Below are 21705 nucleotides of genomic sequence, written 5' to 3'. Positions count from 1 at the left end.
GAGAGGCAACACCCACTTTGTCCCACGTACAACACTGATGGGAAGTTGAAAGCGTGGGCAGATTTCTCCTGTAGCATGGTGTGTCCTTGACAAAAAAGAACCTGAAAGAGAGCAGAATCAGAGATAGGCATCTACAAAAAGGACACTGGGTGGGGGCTGGAGACAGACGTAGGAGGCTGCCAGCAGGTCTGTCTGAGATGCCTTGGTAGAGGCGCACTCAGTCGACTGCATTGGACGATGAAGGATCGCTTGGCACGAAGTGCACAACAGAGTACGACATGATGGGGTGGAGTAGGCTGTCCAGTGTAGATTTGCCAAAGCACCTGGACGGTGGGGAACACCTGTGGGTTGTCCTGAGTATGGGTACCCAGTGGAAGAATCCAGAATTATCATCAAAATTGTATCCCAAAGAGGCCCACTGGAGTGCTATGGGAAACAATCCCTTTGCACCAGCAGTTCCGGCCTAGGTGCAGAAATAGGTAGTGGGTCACCATGTCAGCCACATCAGAGATCTGGATAGGAGCACTTCGATCAGGGACACAGAAATTTAAATGCTGGAAAAGATCGAGACCCAAAATGTTAGCTGATATGCGCAAGTGTGTGATAAAAAACTGTGGCTGTGTTGACTGAAGTGTACTGTACATATGCATGCCAACAACCAGAAGAGTCACTTAGTGGTTATTATAGTTTTTGAAAGTATGAGAAAGGAACAATTACGGAGAACCAATTAAAGTGTAAATATTCACATTAATAATAGACTTGGAAGATCCAGTATATGTTGGAAATTTAACAGTATGTCCATCAGTGTCCAGTTCACAAAAATCATGTCAGCAAAACATTCGAGAACTGAGATCACATTATTTTGAACAGAATTGACTGGAGAACAAATAGTTTTTGTCATTATCAGCATGATGTGTAAGGGGATTTATAGCAGAACAAATGTTCTGAGTAGTACAGAGCTTACACCTTATTTTCAACATCACTGGTTTGAGAATCAACTTTCCAAGCATGAGGGGACAAGTCCCATAGAAACACTGAATTTTCTGCAACACCAGAAGGATCAGTGCAGCACAAGTTTTGTAATTGTACACCTTTTGTGGTAAAGTAGACCGTGCAGGTGTTGAACAGTATGAGACAACGTGTTGTGGTCAATGAAAGACTGGGTGCAAGATTTGTCAGGCGACAATAGGTTACCGGAAGGTGGTGAGGCCTGTTCCTGTGGTGTAGACCGAGGTCATGGTAGCGAGCTTCCAGCAGATTAAACCGGGCCCAGGTCTTGAAGCATGACATGAAGTCTAGGTGGTGGACGAATGGCAGGATAAGGGCGGGATTGGATCCTTAGTGCACCCGAGGGCTGGGTGGCTAGTTGTGACAACCTAATGGATGATCATTGATAATGGCTGGATTCTGAAACACATAAGAATTGTTGCATTGTAATGCTTACACAGAGCATGGGACTTGTTCAAAAGCACACACCACTGATAAGCATTCATTTAATGATAGATTGCTCAAGTGGAGGGGGTTGTTTGAAGCCCTGAGCCCAGAGTATGAACAGTAACAATTCTCTGAGCACTGAATAATTTACCTAAGGCAGGGCATTGTTCAGATTTTCACATACAGTATGACAGTTAAACGTTAGGCTTTCCAAGGAGGCAAACCATTCAGAATAGGATTGTCCAGATTGCTTGCGGTGGACAAGAAAAATACACACTTTGTTACTTCACCATAAGGTCTATAAGCAGCAAAGTATTGATCCGAATGGGTCCAAATAACAGGTCCACTGGCCTCGTGCCGGGTCAGATGGAGGGAACACAGGTGGAGGATGCCGAACATCTAGGTTGTGCGCAACTTGTCTGAGTGCTGTAGCAGCCGTCCCTGAACCAGTGTATCCAGCATAGTCTGCAGGGACAGGAAGAGGTTAAACATGGGAATGAGAAGCCCACAAAAGTTCTGCCATCTATGACGGGGGACCCAAAAGTAACCGGAATTGTAATGCTGCACATCATGTACTTGTAGTAGCAGGTTATGCCACCAGAGGGTTGTAGTAGGAGCTCTTCTGACTCATTCTGCCATGCAGCGTCACCCAACAGTGAGAAGTGTGATTTCTTTGGCAGTTCTTTTGAGTGTGCATACAGTGCAGACGTGACAAGAGGAAATGGCTAGTTCTTACGAACAACGTGCGGCAGTGAAGTTTTGTTTCTTGCTCGGCAAGAATGCAGCAGAAACTATTGTGATGATTGAGACAGCCTACAAAGACCATGTTCTTAGTAAAACACAAGTGTACGAATGGTTTTCTCAGTTTAAAAAGGGAAAAATGGTGGTTGAAGATCAGCCCCATTCCGGTCGACCTTCAACTGCTCGAAGCGGAGACAATATTGACAAAATCCGTGATCTCATCACAGAAGATCAACACAAGACAATCAACCAACTCAAGAACTTGTCCAGGTTGTCCTGGAGCTCAATTCAGTGCATCTTGACCATCGATTTGGGGATGAGTAGAGTGGTAGCAGAATTTGTGCCGAAGCTTCTTACTGGAGATCAAAGGGATCGTTCCATTCAAGCCTGTCTCAAAATGAAGGACGCATTCAAAGATGATCCACATTTTTTCAACAAAATCATTACAGGTGATGAGTCATGGTGCTATGGATATGATCCAGAAAGTAAACAACAGTCATCACAATGGAAGTCACCTGGCTCACCTCGACCAAAAAAATCTCGACAAGTGAAATTGAATGTGAAAACGATGTTGATCTGTTTTTTTGACATCAAAGAAATCGTACACTCTGAATTTGTCACTGAAAACCAGACAGTTAACCAACAATTCTATTTGGGGGTTATGAAACGGCTTCGCCCAAGGTTGTCATGAAAATGTCCGGCTTTGTGGGATTCTGACGTGTGGTTCATGCATCATGACAACACTCCCATGCACACGGCTCTCAGCATTCACCAGGTTTTGGCCTCAACGATGATGACTACCTTGACCCATGTGCCGTATTCACCGGATTTAGCATGCTTGGACTTCTTCCTATTCCCGAGGATGAAAAGAGAGTTGAGAGGGAAGCGTTTTGCGGATGTGGGAGACGTAAAGTGCATTGTCATGAATGTGCTAGCAGGTATCAAAGAGGACGAATTTAAAAGGTGCTTCAAACATTGGAATGAACATTTGGACAAGTGTATTAATGCTAATGAAGAGTACTTGGAAGAAAATTAAGGTTGTATTTGAAAACAATAAAGTATATGCTTTCTAGAAAGAAATTCCAGTTATTTTTGGGTCCCCCCTCGTAGGATATTACACACACAATAAGAATTTTTCGTCTAGAATGTGCAATGGATGGCTGAAGGAGAGCAAAACTCTGTCCAGGGACACAAGGGAAATGGTGAAACCACCTACAAAATACTCAGAGATCAGAGCAAGTCCACTGCACTGCAGTTGTGCCACAAAAGGAAACAGAAAGTACCATGAGGGAAACAGCCACAACATTTGTGCAGATCACTTGAAAACAGTCAAGAAAATTTTCAATTCCTGAACAAGTTCCAAAGAACTGGAGGCTTTGAACCGTAGTACCGTGTAGGCTAAAATGTGTTTAGGCTTTGACTCAGTACTCACTGCACCACTGTCGTATATGTGTTGACTATTCGATTGTGCCACTGATTTGTTGTTGAAACATCTGTCAAAATGACCAACTGCACCAGTGTAGTGTCGGAGACAGCTACACAAATAAGGAATCCAAGTATAGGAGCTGCATTTATTAGAGCACACAAATGGAATTTAGAACTCTGGTATAACTGAATACAAATAGCACTTCCTGGAACATGTAACTTCTAAGAACTAAGTCCGCAACCTGACATGCTTACAAGTCTGATGGTTTCTCTTACAAGTCTGTATCTACCAGATTATCTTCTGAGATGAATTGCTCCAATATACTGGAGGTCATATCACTCACAGACAACTGTCATAGATAGTAGCTTGCTGGCTACTTTGCGTGGATTCCAACTATCGAATTATGTCAATCCACGTAACTGGCTGCTGTGGTTGTCATGACGAGCTGCTCTCTTGTTGGCTCTCCAAGTAGTGGATGTCATCTGGCGAATGACTGGCATCTAGGAAAGGTGTGGCAAAGTAGTTCATTCAGTTGCAGTGCCTTCCGAGGTGGCCATCACTGTCATCCTTGCCGAACACCTGCACCTGCTGATTATGCAGTCGGTGGCACTGTGTCATAAAAAGGAATGTCAACCAGCAGGAAAAGACCGATTTCTTTCGTGACATGGTGTTACACGCACATTCTGAAAATCAAGAGCACAGTTATTATCATGAATGACAAAGCCCGTAAAAGAGTGGGGGAGAAAAAGAGTTTGTGGAATGCCATTGTAGAATGAAGAGCACAGATTATTGATCATGTATTTACACATGAAGAGCTTTGTCGACAGAAAAATAGTAGGAGGAGGCCCCAATCAAATTATAAGCAATGTTGGCCATAACTCCTACACAGAAATGCAGAAAATGTCAGAAAGATGTGAGGAATGGAGGTACGCTGCCAACATATCCTCGGATTGCAAACTAAAGGAGGAAATGGTATGTAGTACCCATATGTAAAGCCTTTCTGATATTCACTTTTTATTTCTTGACCATGTCAGGTATTGAGAGCAAAAAGTATTTTCTTGTACATCATGCTCAAATATGGGCAAATAAGTTGGCAGCTCCCAAGTTCATCTTTCACCAATAATTTTGAAACAAATGTTTTAGCAAAAGTGAATTTTCAAAATTTGGACTTGAAACTTCAAAAATCAAAACCTCAGATAGTGACAACAGTGTTCAGAGATGTAAAATTTTGCACTTCACAAAAAGAAAAATACCTAAGGTCCTATGATTATAGTACCAGTCAATCACAGTTGCTGTTAGTTAGTTCATACAAATATCCAGTTGTAACAATTTATAGGGATATGATGATCACATAGTCTCAGCCGTAACAGTAATCATAGTGCGTTGTCACAAGTATGATACACAAAACACTAAACTGTAGCATTATATTTACACCACAAATAGTGTTGTAAAAAGCACTCTTTATTGGAACAATGGAAAGTCCAGGGTGGAATGTAACAATACAAGAGAAGGAAGGTTGCTACTCGCCATATAGCGGAGATTCTGAGCTGTGATAGGCACAATAAAAAGATTCACACAATCATAGCTTTCGACCATTAAGGCCTTTGTCAGCAGTAGACACACGTACACACACATACACACACACACTCATGCAAGCGCAACTTGCACACACATCTGCAGTCTCAGAGAGCTGAAACTACACTGCGAGCAGCAGCACCAGTGCATGATGGGAGTGGAAACTAGGTGGGGGTAAGGAGGAGGCTGGGGCGGGGAGGGGAGGGATAGTTTGGTGGGAGTGGCGTACAGTGAAGTGTTGCAGTTTAGACAGAGGGTAGGAAAGAAGGTGCGGAGGGGGGAGGGGGTAAGTAGCGGAAAGGAGAGAAATAGAAATAAAAGAAATTAAAAGACTGGGTGTGGTGGGGAAATGATGGCTGTGTAATGCTTGAATGGGAACAGGGAGGCGGCCGGATGGGTGAGGACAGTGACAAATGAAGGTTGAGGTCAGGAGGGTTATCGGAACACAGGATGTATTGCAGGGAAAGTTTCCACCTGTGCAGTTCAGAAAAGCTGGTGTTGGTGGGAAGGATTCATATGGCACAGGCTGTGAAGCAGTCATTGGGATAAGGGGTATCATGTTTTGCAGCTTGTTCAGCTACAGGGTGGTCCACTTGTTTTTTGGCCACAGTTTGACGGTGGCCGTTCATGCAGACAGACAGCTTGACAGCTTTTGGTTGTCATGCCTACATAGAATGCAGCACAGTGGTTGCAGCTTAGCTTGTATATAAAATGACTGGTTTCACAGATAGCCCTGCCTTTGATGTGATAGGTAATGTTAGTGACCAGACTGGAGCAGCTTTACCAAACAGATATATTCAACGTGGTGTGTCGGTGCAATGATTGCCTGAGTTCTCGTGGCAATTTTGCCCAAGTGGCATTCCAGTTGTGAACTGTACAACCCTCATATGGAAACATTTTGATCATGTCATATGTAAGCTGCTGTTTTGTACATTCGTCTCATATTTTTCATCAGACTGCAAATGCGCAGTTTTGTTTAAGTTATTAAAACACAGCAGATTAGAATAGGGCATGGTGACAGTTAAGGGATTATTTCATAATGTAACAGCCTTCCCCAATGTTATTCATTCTGTATATTGAGCAAGCAGTAAAGGAAACAAAAGAAAAATTCGGAGTAGGTATTAAAATCCACGGAGAAGAAATAAAAACTTTGAGGTTCGCCGATGACATTGTAATTCTGTCAGAGACAGCAAAGGACTTGGAAGAGCAGTTGAACAGAATGGACAGTGTCTTGAAAGGAGGATATAAGGTGAACATCAACAAAAGCAAAACGAGGATAATGGAATGTAGTTGAATTAAGTCGGGTGATGCTGAGGGAATTAGATTAGGAAATAAGACACTTAAAGTAGTAAAGGAGTTTTGCTATTTGGGAAGCAAAATAACTGATGATGGTCGAAGTAGAGAGGATATAAAATGTAGACTGGCAATGACAAGGAAAGAATTTGTGAAGAAGAGAAATTTGTTAATATCAAGTATAGATTTAAGTGTCAGGAAGTCGTTTCTGAAAGTATTTGTATGGAGTGTAGCCATGTATGGAAGTGAAACATGGACGATAAATAGTTTGGACAAGAAGAGAATAGGAGCTTTTGAAATGTGGTGCTACAGAAGAATGCTGAAGATTAGATGGGTAGATCACATAACTAATGATGAAGTATTGAATAGAATTGGAGAGAAGAGAAGTTTGTGGCACACCTTGACAAAAAGAAGGGACCAGTTAGTAGGACATGTTCTGAGGCATCAGGCGATCACAAATTTAGCATTGGAGGGCAGCGTGGAGGGTAAAAATTGTAGAGGGAGACCAAGAGATGAATACACTAAGCAGATTCAGAAGGATGTAGGCTGCAGTAAGTACTGGGAGATGAAGAAGCTTGCATAGGATATGGTAGCATGGAGAGCTGCATCAAACCAGTCTCAGGACTGAAGACCACAACAACAACAATGCAGGAAAATTAATTTCCTCGAGAAATAAGAAGGGCTATTGGTAATTTCATATCTTGTAAGAGAAATACAATTAATACAACATTATATTTCAATATATATATGAACCAAGGCTATCCTAATATACACTATCTAATAAAAAGTATGTGGACACTCGTGTGTTATGTGGAATTGACCACTGGTTGTCACAAGAGGTGGACCCACTTGTGTAGGAGGAGGTGGGGACTACTGTGTTGTCAGTAGAGAAGAAGTAACACCAAGCTGAGTTGGACAGGAGACCTCAGTGATTTCGAATGTGGTCTAGTTGTCAGCTATCACCAGCATAACAAATCCATCAGGGTCATTTCAGTTTTTCGAATGTTACCCAAGGTGACTGTTGGTGATGTGATTATGAAGTGGGAATATGGACGAGTAACAACAGACTGCAGCTAAACTAAGACAAGGCAGACCTCATTTTCTGACAGTCTGGGATCTTTGATCAGTGCTGAAGATGGTTGTAAAAAATAACATGAAATCAGTGGTAGGAATCACTTGTGAGTTCCAGAGTGCTACCAGAAGTCCAGCTAGCTCAATAACTGTGCACAGGGAATTACAAAGGTATGACAATCGAGCAGCTCCTCATAAGCCAGAAATGTCTGTGGTCAGTGCTAAACGATACTTCAGATGGCATAGAGAGTGACAGAACTGGACAGTGGGTGAATGGAAATGAGGGATTTGGAATGGTAAATCATTCTATATCCTGTAGCAATCTGATGGAAGGTTTTGGGTTCAGTGAATGCCTGGAGAACGTTACCAGCCATCAGACGGCGCCAACAGTGAAGGACAGAGGAGGTGGTGGCATGCTGTAGGTGTGTTTTTGTGGTTAGGGTGTGGGCCCCTTAATTTGCTGTAGGAGTTTCTAGTTGAAGAAGGATGTAAAAAAAGTTACAGAATTTTGTAATGTGTACAGTAGAGCAACATGGAATTGACATTTGTCAGCAATTTAGAATGTCGACCTTTCCCTAGTCCCTAGTTTCCAACATCAATATCTTCCCTGATTTCGGCTGTCAAGGAAGGGTGGTCTGCCATTCCTCTGCAGAAGGTTGTGTACAGATACTTTCGACCGGATAGTGTATATGTAAACTAAAGCAATGACAATCTCCCAAAACTGATTATCGTATGGACAGCAAATAAATAAAAACACAACAAAATAAATTTATTATGTTAACTTGTAGAGGAAAACCATCTGAACAGATTGCTCCTTCCCTTCTGAAAATTAAAATGAATGTTCCTCCGTCCTGGCAATTGTCATTATGAAATACAGTATAGAGAAACATTTGTTCCTAATAAACACTCAGTGTCAGGTGGGTATCTGTCATATGTTCCTAACTGTTACCATTTGGACACACTTGAAGAGCTTGATATTTTTGTAGTAATTTGAGAATTTAGTTGACAGATGAACAAATTTCTGTAACAAAGCCTTTGCCAGAGTATATTCAGATTGGTTATGATGTTTCTTCTCCATGTCTTTTGCCTTATTACTTTGTTGGGATTCCTCTGCAAGATTGGGGCAATCACCCGAGTGTGGTTGATGCATTGCCCCTCATGCACCCTCAGCTCACACGACAGGACTTGCGGCTGAGTTTGTTCCCCTTTTAATCGTAATGTACTGTGGATCTGCTGCATGAAAAATTGTACTCAGAGATTGAACCAAAACAGTGGCCGCAGAGGTCTAGAAAATGGGCAAGAGAAGTGATCCGAAAACATTAATCTAGTGAAACCTACTTTGCACTTTGTCACATGATATCCTGGGTATATGAAGTATTTATTGACTTTCAACAAGTATCTGACTGAAAATCACACCACTGTTAATTACCAAAAATTCATTATATAGGCTGTCAAACAAAATTTATGACCGAATCGAGCATTTCTTGGGAGACACAATGCAACACGATTGAGAGAAGTAGCAGTATGCTCATTAGTCAGTATGCAAAGAGCGAAAGCTGATCACTTGTAAAGCAGCAGCACTTCCAATGTCAAGATTTTAGCACAAATTTCCAAAGGATTTGAAGTAAAGTCCCTGAATTCCCTCCAGGAAAGCTGTCGTCCTCTAATTATACTGAAAACAGATAGCTGAATGACACCTGAAATGAGAAGTTAAGAAATATTTAATGAACCATGGAACGTGTAGCAAAAAGACAGGTTGGACTTCATGGGAGGATGAATGTCTTTTAAGTGTATTGAGGTCAAAATTGAATTAATCAGGAACTAATGAGTAGCTGAGTAGGTTTAAAAATACAAGATGTGCAACACCTCCTGAACACTTTTTGTAATGTAAGAATAGTGTGTATTTTCAATAAGTTAAATAAATTAATTGCACTTAGATGAAAGGAATGCATCAGTGGGGATCAAATTAATGAAGATATAATGATGTGAACTCATAGTAGACTCAAACTTTCATTGTCACTCATATGATTTCTTAACACTACTATCTGAGATTCTCTCATGGTTTGTGTGGGAACAGTAGCACTGGATGAGAGGTCTCAGTGGAGAACAGTGGCATACTCAGGGACAAGGTGTATCATGTACCCCATGGGATGACATCATGTCATGGTGTTTGGATTTCATTTTAGGAAAGATCATTGATGAAGTTTGAGTTTGGTTTGGAGGTGTGTTCAGGTAGCCTAATGGTTGAAGTGAATGCTGACAGAAATTTTTAATTGTCACAACATATTCTGCAGAAAAAGAATTGTCATTCTCATGAAAAAATCAACACCAATCAAGTTTCACCTAATATAACACCACCAGATTTCAGACAAAAACAGGCAGTGCTTCTGAAAATGGTGTAAGCTATGTACTGTATCAGTTCATAGAAACTTTCCAACTAACAAAATTCATTCTCACATTCCATGCACCAAGCCTTAAAATTGTATTGGATTTGAACACAGTCCACTCCCAAGTAGTCTTATGATTTCATCACCCAACCACAAAGTTTGAGATATGTGGATTTGAGTTCTGCTGTAGCAAAAACTTTCAATTGTTACAGTATATTCATTTGTGTTATGTAGACTGCTTTTATATGTGCTTCTTGTAATGTGGATTTCGTCTGTACTTACCTCGTTTCCTTTGATTCAGGTGGAGGCTGAACCACACACATTTCCTAAGCAAGAGATAGAGTACATATCTGTTAAACAAGAACCTCCGGTAAGTACTAAAATTCATCTCTCTTCACATCCAAACATATGCTCTGCAAGGCACTGTGCAAAACATGAGAACAACAAGGCACTATCTCTGAAAGGGTGCATTTGGTATCCTTCCTTATCCTTACCCTGTGTTCCATAGTAATATCCTGTTGTTGAAAAAATGTTAAGCTTTAATCCACCTTCCTTCTGTTGAACTTGTAACCTACCCCTCACTTACCGTCCTTAATGACAGTGAAAAATTAAACTGGGTGTACCTAATGGAAATTTGGAAAAAGTAATCATCACCGAAGTTAATCTGTCGGTATAGAGGGAGGAAGGGTTACATCTAAATGAAAGGAAATATGCAAATGAAATTGGTGGAAATTAATTTTGAAAAAGGGTAAAGTTAATAAAGAAAGTAAATGTGCTATCGTTACATTAACAATTAACTGGCATTAATTAGATTTTTGAGATTTGGGGAAAATAACGGTCGCCAGTCCTATGTACACCTGCTATAATAACTGAAAAAGAAAGGTTCACATGCATTTAGCACTAAAAGTGTGGCAACTGAAGGTTGACACGTGTTGTGTGAAAATTGAATGTTTGTCAGAAGTAATAAATTTTGCTACACTCTGACTCAATTTAGCAAAATAATTAATAAAACCAGAAAATTGAAAGTTAATTTAGTGACTGAAATTAATAGTGAACTTTGCTTCTGAAGCACTACAAAATTAAATAAAATAAGGTTAGTCTTGGGCTACCCCAACAGTCATCTCAAAAGCTGCTTGAATCTACAAAATTTAGAAATAAGAGATTTAACCATGAACTTGAATTAAATGATTTTGAACAATTAACAATAGTAAAATTTAGTACATACCAAGCTGAGCTGCAGTCACAGGGAAGCTAACATATGGTAACAAAACTCGCACTCTTAATTTGTGCTTGTGTAATCTAAATATTGTAGCCAGCTATGAATACTTTAACTGAACTTAGAAATTAAAGCAGTGAAATGGAATGATAGGCGTTTGAATTGCAACGACACTCAAGTTTATTTCGGAAAAGGAAGGGATACTGCTTGGTAATGCAATTGGGACAATGAGCAACAAAGGTTCATGCTAAGTTGCTGTATTTTAGTGGTTCAAATGGAACAGTTTGAAAAGCTGAGATCTGCCATACAGTTCTAAAACTATACGTGCTTTCAGTCTTCCTTGTTGGTTGATTTAAGGTTTGAAGTCGTCGATTGAGGAGGTAGGGACAATCACTTATTGCCAGCCGTTGCAGAAGCTGGATGTTGGCGTGCCTTCTTCTCGAACGGTCACGAGGCGAAACAACCTCTTGATGTGTGCCAGCTAATGTTTCCCGTCTGCGACACTGTGCCAGAAACTATCATAGCAAGTCGAGCGCAATTACATGCTGCCAAACCCTGGAAGCGTGACAACTTGTGGGAGCATCACACAACACATCTGCTCCACCGCTTTTCTCCAGCTAGACTCTGCTCTGCCCACACTCCACACAGCAGAGTTAACAGTATCCAGATCCTAAACACTTTGGTTCTCTACACGACCTATCGATGTAATCGTTCGATAGCACAGTTTTCCTTAGGCAAGACCCAGCCTAAAAATACAAATAATATTTACAAAACAAACCAATTATACATCGACATAAATGCATAAATATGTATATACAAACTGTAAAACAATTACAATATATAAAGACACAGAAATGTTATATCTTCAGGTAACAAAATAAGGAAAAAATTTATAGTACAATAGATGGAAATAGGATGCTATGCGTTTCCGGTGTTACAAACTCCTTTTATCTAGCATGATGAGGTAGAAGACATAATAAACATAATATTTGTAACTATGCTTAATCACTTCTCAGTAAATGGTAAATGAATTAGGAAGAACACAGTTCACTTACTTATGTACAAGTCAGTATATATTGCCATCAGTAACAATACAGCACAGGAGAAAGGAAATATGTACAACTGATTGTTCACAATTTGTGAGTGTGCATATTCATCAAAACTTGAATTGGAGCTCACATATTATAGTTCTTCTCAAACACTTGGGTTCAGTAACATTTGCTAAATATGTAATTGCTGGTTTTGTTGGTGTAAGCATTAGAAAATTAGCTTACTTTGCATACTTCCATTCAGTGATGTCAAATGGAATATTTTTTTTCTCTCAGTTCCACACAAAGACAATACATTGATTCCTTAGAAACGTGCGGTAAGTATAAAAATCTGGTGTCCATCCAAGAATTCCATGTAGGTAACTGTTTAAAAAATTAAGCACACCAACATCATAGTAGCATTCATAAGGATTTCACTACAAACAAAAATAGCCTTCACTACCTATATCTTAACCTCACTCTTGCACAGCCATAGAAATATTTGACCACTTACACTGTAAAATTTCTGGCAAATAATAGAGGTTTTAAAAGCTAATTGATTTCAGTACTGCTTAATAATTCCTTCAGCTCCGCAGATGAATTTTTGAAGATAGTATCTGTATGTGTTTGGGTTACGTCTATCAAAGTTTGATGCGGAGTAAGATTAAGGGAAAAAAAAATAGTAGTTTAAACATTCAGCATGTAGCCATTTTCTTACAGAGAAATTGTTTGTTATTTGTAAACCTACTGTCTCATTCCACACAATCTGCATACATACTCTGCAAACCACTGTGAAGTGCATGGTACGGGGTAATCATAATGAGTTGTCACAAATATGATGCAGAGAACACCAAATTAAACTACATTAATATACTGACACTACAAATGATGATGTAAAAGGCACTGAAACAGATTGTAGTTTCCAGTGACTACAGTCCCTTGTTGACCAATCTGGTGGAGCAGTTGAAGGTAGCAAAATGAAAGCCAAAGTTTTAAATTTCATGTTCAGGAAATTGTTCACACGGAAGAACCATACAAATGCACCATCATTTGACCATCGGATAGACCTACGTATGGATGAGATAGTTATATGCATCCCTGGCATAGAAAAATAACTCAAAGATTTGAAACCAAATAAACCAACAGGTCCAAATGGAATTCCAGTTCGATTTTACAAAGAGTACTGTATGGCATTGGCCCTATATCTAGCCTGTATATATCATGAATTCCTTGCCCAGCACAAAGTCCCAAGACTCTACTATACAGGGTGGTCCATCTGAAGTTTCCAATGAGATTATCTCGAAAACTATATATTGGGTAAAAATAGTGGGTAAGACAAGTCCATCAACTCTAAGGGGGACATCAAATGATACTACACGTGACCCCCAGCATCTGCCCCCTTGTGTGGGGCAGGGGGCAACTTTTAAATCTTAAATGGAAACACCGATTTTTATTGCAGATTAGGATTCTCCATAAAAAAATAATTAAGTTTTGTCTGAAACATTTTTTTAAACCATTGACAGATGGCGCTGAAATCGAGAAAAAAGTAAAATTGGGGAAGAACTCTAATTTATTTAGAATTATCCAAGAAAGATGCATCAAATCGATAAAAAATGCACACCAATTCTTTCTTTATCCCAAATTAAGCTATTTTGTTACAGTTTTTGATGGAGGGAGCCGGATTGATGTTAAAATCTCGTTAGGGAACTCTTCATAATTGCATTACTCACCCAACTGTGGCACTACCTTGGCCAAACTGCGAACTATGGCTCAATATAATGGTCAGTGCAATGTCATCAGATGTCTCTTCTCTTTCAGATTGTGAACTGTAAACATCAACTGACAAAAGTAAATTATTCTTTAGCGAATCTTGGCTCACTATCTTCCTACAGAGGTTGTTGATATAATGTTAATTTTGGTTGAATGCCATAACATTTACACTGCAGCTGCACAAATGTATGCGGATTGTTTCTCAGACAGATAACATCCAGGTGAAAAAATTATTCAAAATTGCACTCAACGAGCTCGTAATGTATACATACACTATCCATCTTGTCATCTCGAATACAATGAAAATGACGCTCGTACCCTTACTGTTCTCACCTGTGTTCAACTGGATCCTGAAATTAGTGGTTGTGCAATTCAGAGACAAACTGGAATACTGAAATCAACTGTTTTGAGGATTTTGAAGGCACATAAATATCATGCATATCATACCACGTTGTATACATGGAAGAATCCTGGAGATACTAAAAGGTATTAGATAGACTATATAATGGTAAGACAGAGATTTAGGAATCAGGTTTTAAATTGTAGGACATTTCCAGGGGCAGATGTGGACTCTGACCACAATCTATTGGTTATGACCTGTAGGTTAAAACTGAAGAAACTGCAAAAAGGTGGGAATTTAAGGACATGGGATCTGGATAAGCCGAAAGAACCAGAGGTTGTACAGAGTTTCAAGGAGAGCATAAGGGAACAATTGACAGGAATGGGGAAAGAAACACAGTAGAAGAAGAATGGGTAGCTCTGAGGGATGAAGTAGTGAAGGCAGCAGAGGATAAAGTAGGTAAAAAGACGAGAGATGCTAGAAATCCTTGGGTAACAGAAGAAATATTGAATTTAATTGATGAAAGGAGAAAATATAAAAATGCAGTAAATTAAGCAGGCAAAAAGGAATACAAACATCTCAAAAATGAGATCGACGGGAAGTGCAAAATGGCTAAGCAGGGATGGCTAGAGGACAAATGTAAGGATGTAGAAGCTTATCTCACTAGGGGTAAGATAGATACTGCCTACAGGAAAATTAGAGAGACCTTTGGAGAGAAGAGAACCACGTGTATGAATATCAAGAGCTCAGATGGCAACCCAGTTCTAAGCAAAGAAGGGAAAGCAGAAAGGTGGAAGGAGTATATAGAAGGTTTGTACAAGGGCGATGTACTTGAGGACAATATTATGGAAATGGAAGAGGATGTAGATGAAGACGAAATGGGAGACAAGATACTGCGCGAAGAATTTGACAGAGCACTGAAAGACCTGAGTCAAAAGGCGCCCGGAGTAGACAACATTCCATTAGAACTACTGACGGCCTTGGGAGAGCCAGTCATGACAAAACTCTACCAGCTGGTGAGCAAGATGTATGAGACAGGTGAAATATCCTCAGACTTCAAGAAGAATATAATAATTCCAATCCCAAAGAAAGCAGGTGCTGACAGATGTGAAAATTACCGAACTATCAGTTTAGTAAGTCACAGCTGCAAAATACTAACGCGAATTCTTTACAGACAAATGGAAAAACTGGTAGATGTGGACCTCGGGGAGGATCAGTTTGGATTCCGTAGAAATGTTGGAACACGTGAGGCAATACTGACCTTACGACTTATCTTAGAAGAAAGATTATGAAAAGGGAAACCTACGTATCTAGCATTTGTAGACTTAGAGAAAACTTTTGACAATGTTGACTGGAATACTCTCTTTCAAATTCTGAAAGTGGCAGGGGTAAAATACAGGGAGCGAAAGGCTATTTACAATTTGTACAGAAACCAGATGGCAGTAATAAGAGTCGAGGGGCATGAAAGGGAAGTAGTGGTTTGGAAAGGAGTGAGACAGGGTTGTAGTCTCTCCCCGATGTTATTCAATCTGTATATTGAGCAAGCAGTAAAGGAGACAAAAGAAGTAGAGAGTAGGTATTAAAATTCGTGGAGAAGAAGTAAAAACTTTGAGGTTCGCCGATGACATTGTAATTCTGTCAGAGATGGCAAAGGACTTGGAAGAGCAGTTGAACGGAATGGATAGTGTCTTGAAAGGAGGATATAAGATGAACATCAACAAAAGCAAAACGAGGATAATGGAATGTAGTCAAATTAAATCGGGTGATGCTGAGGGAATTAGATTAGGAAATGAGACACATAAAGTAGTAAAGAAGTTTTGCTATTTAGGAAGTAAAATAACTGATGATGGTCGAAGTAGAGAGGATATAAAATGTAGACTGGCAATGGCCAGGAAAGCGTTTCTGAAGAAGAGAAATTTGTTAACATCGAATATAGATTTATGTATCAGGACGTCGTTTCTGAAAGTATTTGTTAGGAGTGTAGCCATGTATGGAAGTGAAACATGGACGATAACTAGTTTGGACAAGAACAGAATAGAAGCTTTCGAAATGTGGTGCTACAGAAGAATGCTGAAGATAAGGTGGATAGATCACGTAACTAATGAGGAGGTATTGAATAGGATTGGGGAGAAGAGAAGTTTGTGGCACAACTTGACTAGAAGAAGGGATCGGTTAGTAGGACATGTTTTGAGGCATCAGGGGATCACAAATTTAGCATTGGAGGGCAGCGTGGAGGGTAAAAATTGTAGAGGGAGACCAAGAGATGAATACACTAAGCAGATTCAGAAGGATGTAGGTTGCAGTAGGTACTGGGAAATGAAGAAGCTTGCACAGGATAGAGTAGCATGGAGAGCTGCATCAAACCAGTCTCAGGACTGAAGACAACAACAACAACAACAACAACAACAACAACTTCATACCATACTGATACAAGCCCTAATGCCGAAATATATGCAAATACGTGTGCATTTATGCCAGTGGGCCTTGGAAATGATAAGAACTGACAATGATTTTTTTAGATACATTATGTTCACTGATGAAGCCGCATTCAAAAACAATGGCAAATTAAATTGTCATGATTATCATTATTGGTCTCCTCTCAATCCACACTGGCACAGACCCGGTGATGATCAACGCAAATGGTCGTTAATGGTCTGGTGTGGAATTTTAAATGGTTACTTGATTGGACCGTATTTTTTTGACTTAAATATTACTGAGGAATCTTATTTACAACTTCTCCACAATGATTTGTTAGAGCTAATGGAAGATGTTGATTTAGAAACTAGGCATTGAATGTGGTTCCAACAGGACAGAGCAGCTCCCCATTATGCTAAAAATGTGCGGAACGTTTTAAATTTACGGTATCCTGGTCTGTGCATAGGATGCGCCGGACCAATTCAGTTGGCTCCATGTTCACCAGACCTAACATCTCCTGATTTTTCTTGTGGGGTTATTTAAAAAATATTCTTTATGAAAGATAGCCCACAACCCGAAACAATATGGAGCAACGTATTCAAAGAGCGTGTGCAGCCATACCACGGGAAGTGCTACTCAAAACTGTCAACAACTTTCGCAGACAATTCACTATATGCATTGAAGCAAATGGGGATAATTTTAAACAATTTCTTTGTGGCTAATTTCATTATTTAAGCACCCGAAATTGTGAGAGGCAAGGAGACTCACTAATGAAGCACCCCATGTGAACATCATTCTACTACAACCACGTCGTCATTGCTGGGTAATGCTTAAAGTAGGATACAGTACATTTTGTACAAAAATAGCTTAATTTGGCATAAAGAAAAGAATTGGTGCACATTTTGTATCAATTTGATGCATCTTTCTCAGATAATTGTAAATAAATCAGAGTTCTTCCTCAATTTTACTTTTTTCTTGATTTCAGTGCCATCTGTCAATGGTTTAAAAAAAGGTTTCAGACAAAACTTGATTACTTTTTTTTATGGAGAATCGTAATCTGCAGTAAGAAATGGGTGTTTCCATTTAGGATTTAAAAGTCCCCCCCCCCCCCCCCCCCCCACCTCACCCAAGGCAAGGAGGCGGGGACTGGAGGGTCATGTGTAGTATCATTTGATGTCCCCCTCTGAGCTTACGAACTTGTCTTACCCACTACTTTTACCCGATGTATAGTTTTTGAGATAATCTCATCTGTAACTTCAGATGGACCACCCTGTATAAGAAGGGTAAGCGACCAACAGAGTTGTAGACCAATATCCTTAATTTTGATTGTCTGCGGAATCCTTGAACATATTCTCCGTTCAAATATAATAAACTTTCTTGAGACTAAGAAGCTATGTCCACATATCGGCATGGTTTCAGATAGCATTGCTTCTTTGAAACTCAGCTTGCTCTTTCCCCACATGATAAACTGCAAAGAATGGATGAAGGGCAACACGCAGATTTCATATTTCTAGATTTCCAGAAAGCATTTGACACAGTGCCCCATTTCCAGGCTGTTCACAAAGTTACGAGCATATGGAATAAGTTCTCAGATATGTGAGTGGCTCAAAAATTCTTAAATAATAGAACCCAGTATGTTGTCCTCATTGGCGAGTGTTCATCAGTGACTAGGCTATCAACAGGAGTGTTTTATAACAAAACAGAAAAATACTTACATATCAGCAGCTAAATCATTATTACCATATGTCTGCTAATGTAAGTTCTGTGTGTGTGTGTGTGTGTGTGTGTGTGTGTGTGTGTGTGTGTGTGTGTGTGTGTATGTATGTACACTTTATTGTTTGTATATTTGTTCACAAACATTTGTATTCTTGGGAGAGAAATCAGATTTGTGATCATCTGTTGGGATTCTGTGTGTGTGTGTGTGTGTGTGTGTGTGTGTGTGTGTGTGTGTGTGTGTGTACACTTTATTGTTTGTATATTTGTTCACAAACATTTGTATTCTTGGGAGAGAAATCAGATTTGTGATCATCTGTTGGGATTATTGTCTGTTATATGATGAATCAGTGTAAACAGTGAATTGTGAATCATGTTCATTTGGTCATTTAGTCGTATGTTCCTTTCAGCCTTTGTTTTGTGTATGTGGTAATTTTCTTATAAGGTTAGGAGCTGTCTTTCATTATTTATTCAGACTATTTTTGTTTCTTTCACTTTTGTAGCAGGTTTGAAGACATTTTCTCTTAAATGTTCTTCAAAAGTTAAATGTCCTGTACCATATTTCCATGCTCAGATAGGTTCTTTGTACCACGTGTCAAATGTTCTTCTGGTTGGTCCTACTTACCTTCCATCACATGTTGCATAGTAATTATGGTATTCCTGTTTTCTGGTAGATGTCAGTATCTTTTGTTATTTTTGGAATGTACGTTTGGATTGAACTGTCTGTTTTATATGCTATGTTTATGCCTTGTCTTTTGAATATGTTTGTTATTTAATTTGTGTGTTTGCGCTTGTAGGTCATCGTGTACCATCTTGAACCTTCTTCCTTTTTTTCGTGTATTCTTTGTGTCATTGTTGTTCTGTTGCTGTGTATGCTTGTTTGTGTGTTTGTTGTGCTGTTGTTTTTTGGCTGAACGTGTGTCATAATTATTGACTGTTTATGGTGTTTGATATTTTTGTTTAATTTTGTGACTAGATACTACTGCACCCACTGTTTGTTGCTACTATATTTGTGAGATGATGCCTAGTTCTTACTGGTAGATTTCTGTGCTGAGTTGTACTTTATTGAGTCTAAGAAGCATGTATCTGAATATTGATTGCTTCTGTGAATTGAAGTCTAACACATGATAGTGTCCATTGTTGTAGGTTTATGGTGAATTTCAAAGCTATGCTGATTGTTTTCTTTTTTTATGGTTATCCTAAGAAGTTTATTTGGTTGTCATGTTATTTTTCCATTGTAAATCTTATCTTTGTATGTACTGTGCTTATATCTGCAAGCAACTGATCAATTTTTGTGGAGGTTCATCAATTAAATGAAGGATATCACCCATGCATCTAATCCAATAAAGTGTGTTGTAGGTCTTTGTGAATATGTTTTTTAAAAATAAGGTTTTCTAGGTGGTTTGTGAAAGTGTTGGCTAGGGCACCTGATGCTGGGGACGCCATTGGTAGTCTATCTTGTAAATAGTGTTGGTTGTTAAATTGAAAGTAGTTCTGTTCAGTCATCAGTTCAGCAATTTGTATATTTATGTGATTTGTTCATCTTCTAGTTAGCTGTTATATTTCAGGGTTTGTTGTATGATGTTCATTGTTTCTGCTACTGATAAGTTAAAGTACATATTTTTATGTCAAAAGACAGGACACTCACTGAAGATACCTTGTAACTTTGGTGAATCATATCTGGGTGCACAATGTAAATAAATAAATTGAAAATAACCTTAATGTGCAGCATGCAAAAGGCATTTTTCTTTTGAACTACAGTAATATCTTTTATACCATAATTTTTTTGTACCACTATTTATTATTCATTTACTTTGAGATTTTCATGTCTTTTTCAAAATCAAATAACCATATCAATCAATATTTCAACAAAACGTAAAAATTACTTCCCTCGATAAAACTTAACCAAACCACAAGTACCCCTCTATAGAAAATTATAAAATCCTCCTAGATGTGGTTATATGTTAAAACTTCCACATAAAATTTACTTGATTAATGTACAAAACTTAACTCATAGGTGTACATAAAATTTCTCTAAATATGATCCAATCCAAAAGATGTTTTTTTTATGTAATCCATCTCTGGTTTAGGAAGGCTTATCAAAATTTGAACACAGTTTGGGGATGGACATTGTTTTACTCGAACATGGCTCTTGTAGTGGAGAGATCTAGAAGTTATATGCTTTTTTTTTTTTTTTTTTTTTTTTTTTTTTAAACTATACAGCTAACAGCAATGTTACTTGCCCTGATAGCCCGTATGAAGCGTAAGTGTATACCAAAATAGGCTTACCCAGTCATGGGGGATACCTCTAGCTCCCTTACGCAGGCATAAACATTGACTGACCTCATAAATACGCACAATTCCTCTTGTAGTTGCCACCTCTTCAAATTTGTAATACATACAACCCTTTTTAGGGTAATTTAAAATAAAATTCTTTCATTGACCATCAATAATATTTTATGCTAAGACTACATTTGAATCTCAGCATTAATTGACATTATATAACATTCTTTCTAATGCCACCCTTTGACTAGGACACACAAAGAAACAGTCTGCCATCAGTATGCTGCTGTGTTGATTAATTACTGCCACATTTTCTCCACTATGACTATGCTTAAATAGGTGTTTGCCTCTCAATCCCCAAAATATTAGAGAAATACTATTTTATTTTCTAATTACAATGCACCCAGAATGTTACTTCCTCACAGGTTCCAATATGTTGTGAAAAGTTTCATAAGGAACTTCCCTTATCAAAAAATTTGTAGTGAGTTTTGGCCACTAGGTAAGGCTGCATTAAAGATTGTAACAAATCTGAAATTATTTTTAGTCACTATTTGTATGTTGGCTACGCAAATGCATGTTACGGGAGTACCAGCCACATTCCCTGGCCAACAGCCTACAGACCACCGTGGTTCACTGCTAATCCTCACAGCATTAAATATACATTGTGTACAATAATGTTTTCTTATCTCGAGAATACCTATCCGGTGTGCAAAAACTAAATTACCTGATTGCAAACTCAACTCAAGTCTGACATAATTGAAGTTGAAGTAACTATTAATGTGTAGATCAAATATACTAGATAAGCATGTTCAGTATTGCCATCTATTATTTTTTCACTAAATTTACATGCTCATTACAATCTGGTACCATGCTTTTATATTGTATATTGTAGTATCTGTCTGTCCATTTTACCATTTAACTGGTTAGTGGAATATTTTACTGTAATGTTCGCATGGCCTAATCTGTTTGCAGTTTGTGTAAATCTATTATGTGCATGAGTTAACTTGTTGTCT

At 38.9% G+C, this 21705-nt stretch overlaps 1 protein-coding gene across 6 annotated transcripts in view; it reads left to right on the top strand.

The window, feature by feature from the left end:
• The window catches only part of LOC126291563 (zinc finger protein 501-like), a 405002-nt gene that overhangs the window by 35855 nt on the left and 347442 nt on the right, over positions 1–21705 (top strand). For all 6 annotated transcript variants that reach the window (XM_049985079.1, XM_049985080.1, XM_049985081.1 and 3 more), the window contains exon 4: positions 10229–10297. In XM_049985079.1, coding sequence (XP_049841036.1) covers positions 10229–10297 — 69 coding nt within the window. The remainder of the gene's footprint in view (positions 1–10228; positions 10298–21705) is intronic.

This window comes from Schistocerca gregaria, chromosome 9, assembly GCF_023897955.1.
Source record: "Schistocerca gregaria isolate iqSchGreg1 chromosome 9, iqSchGreg1.2, whole genome shotgun sequence".
NCBI classification, from domain to species: Eukaryota; Metazoa; Arthropoda; class Insecta; order Orthoptera; family Acrididae; genus Schistocerca; species Schistocerca gregaria.
This window is presented reverse-complemented; position numbering and strand designations above follow the sequence as displayed.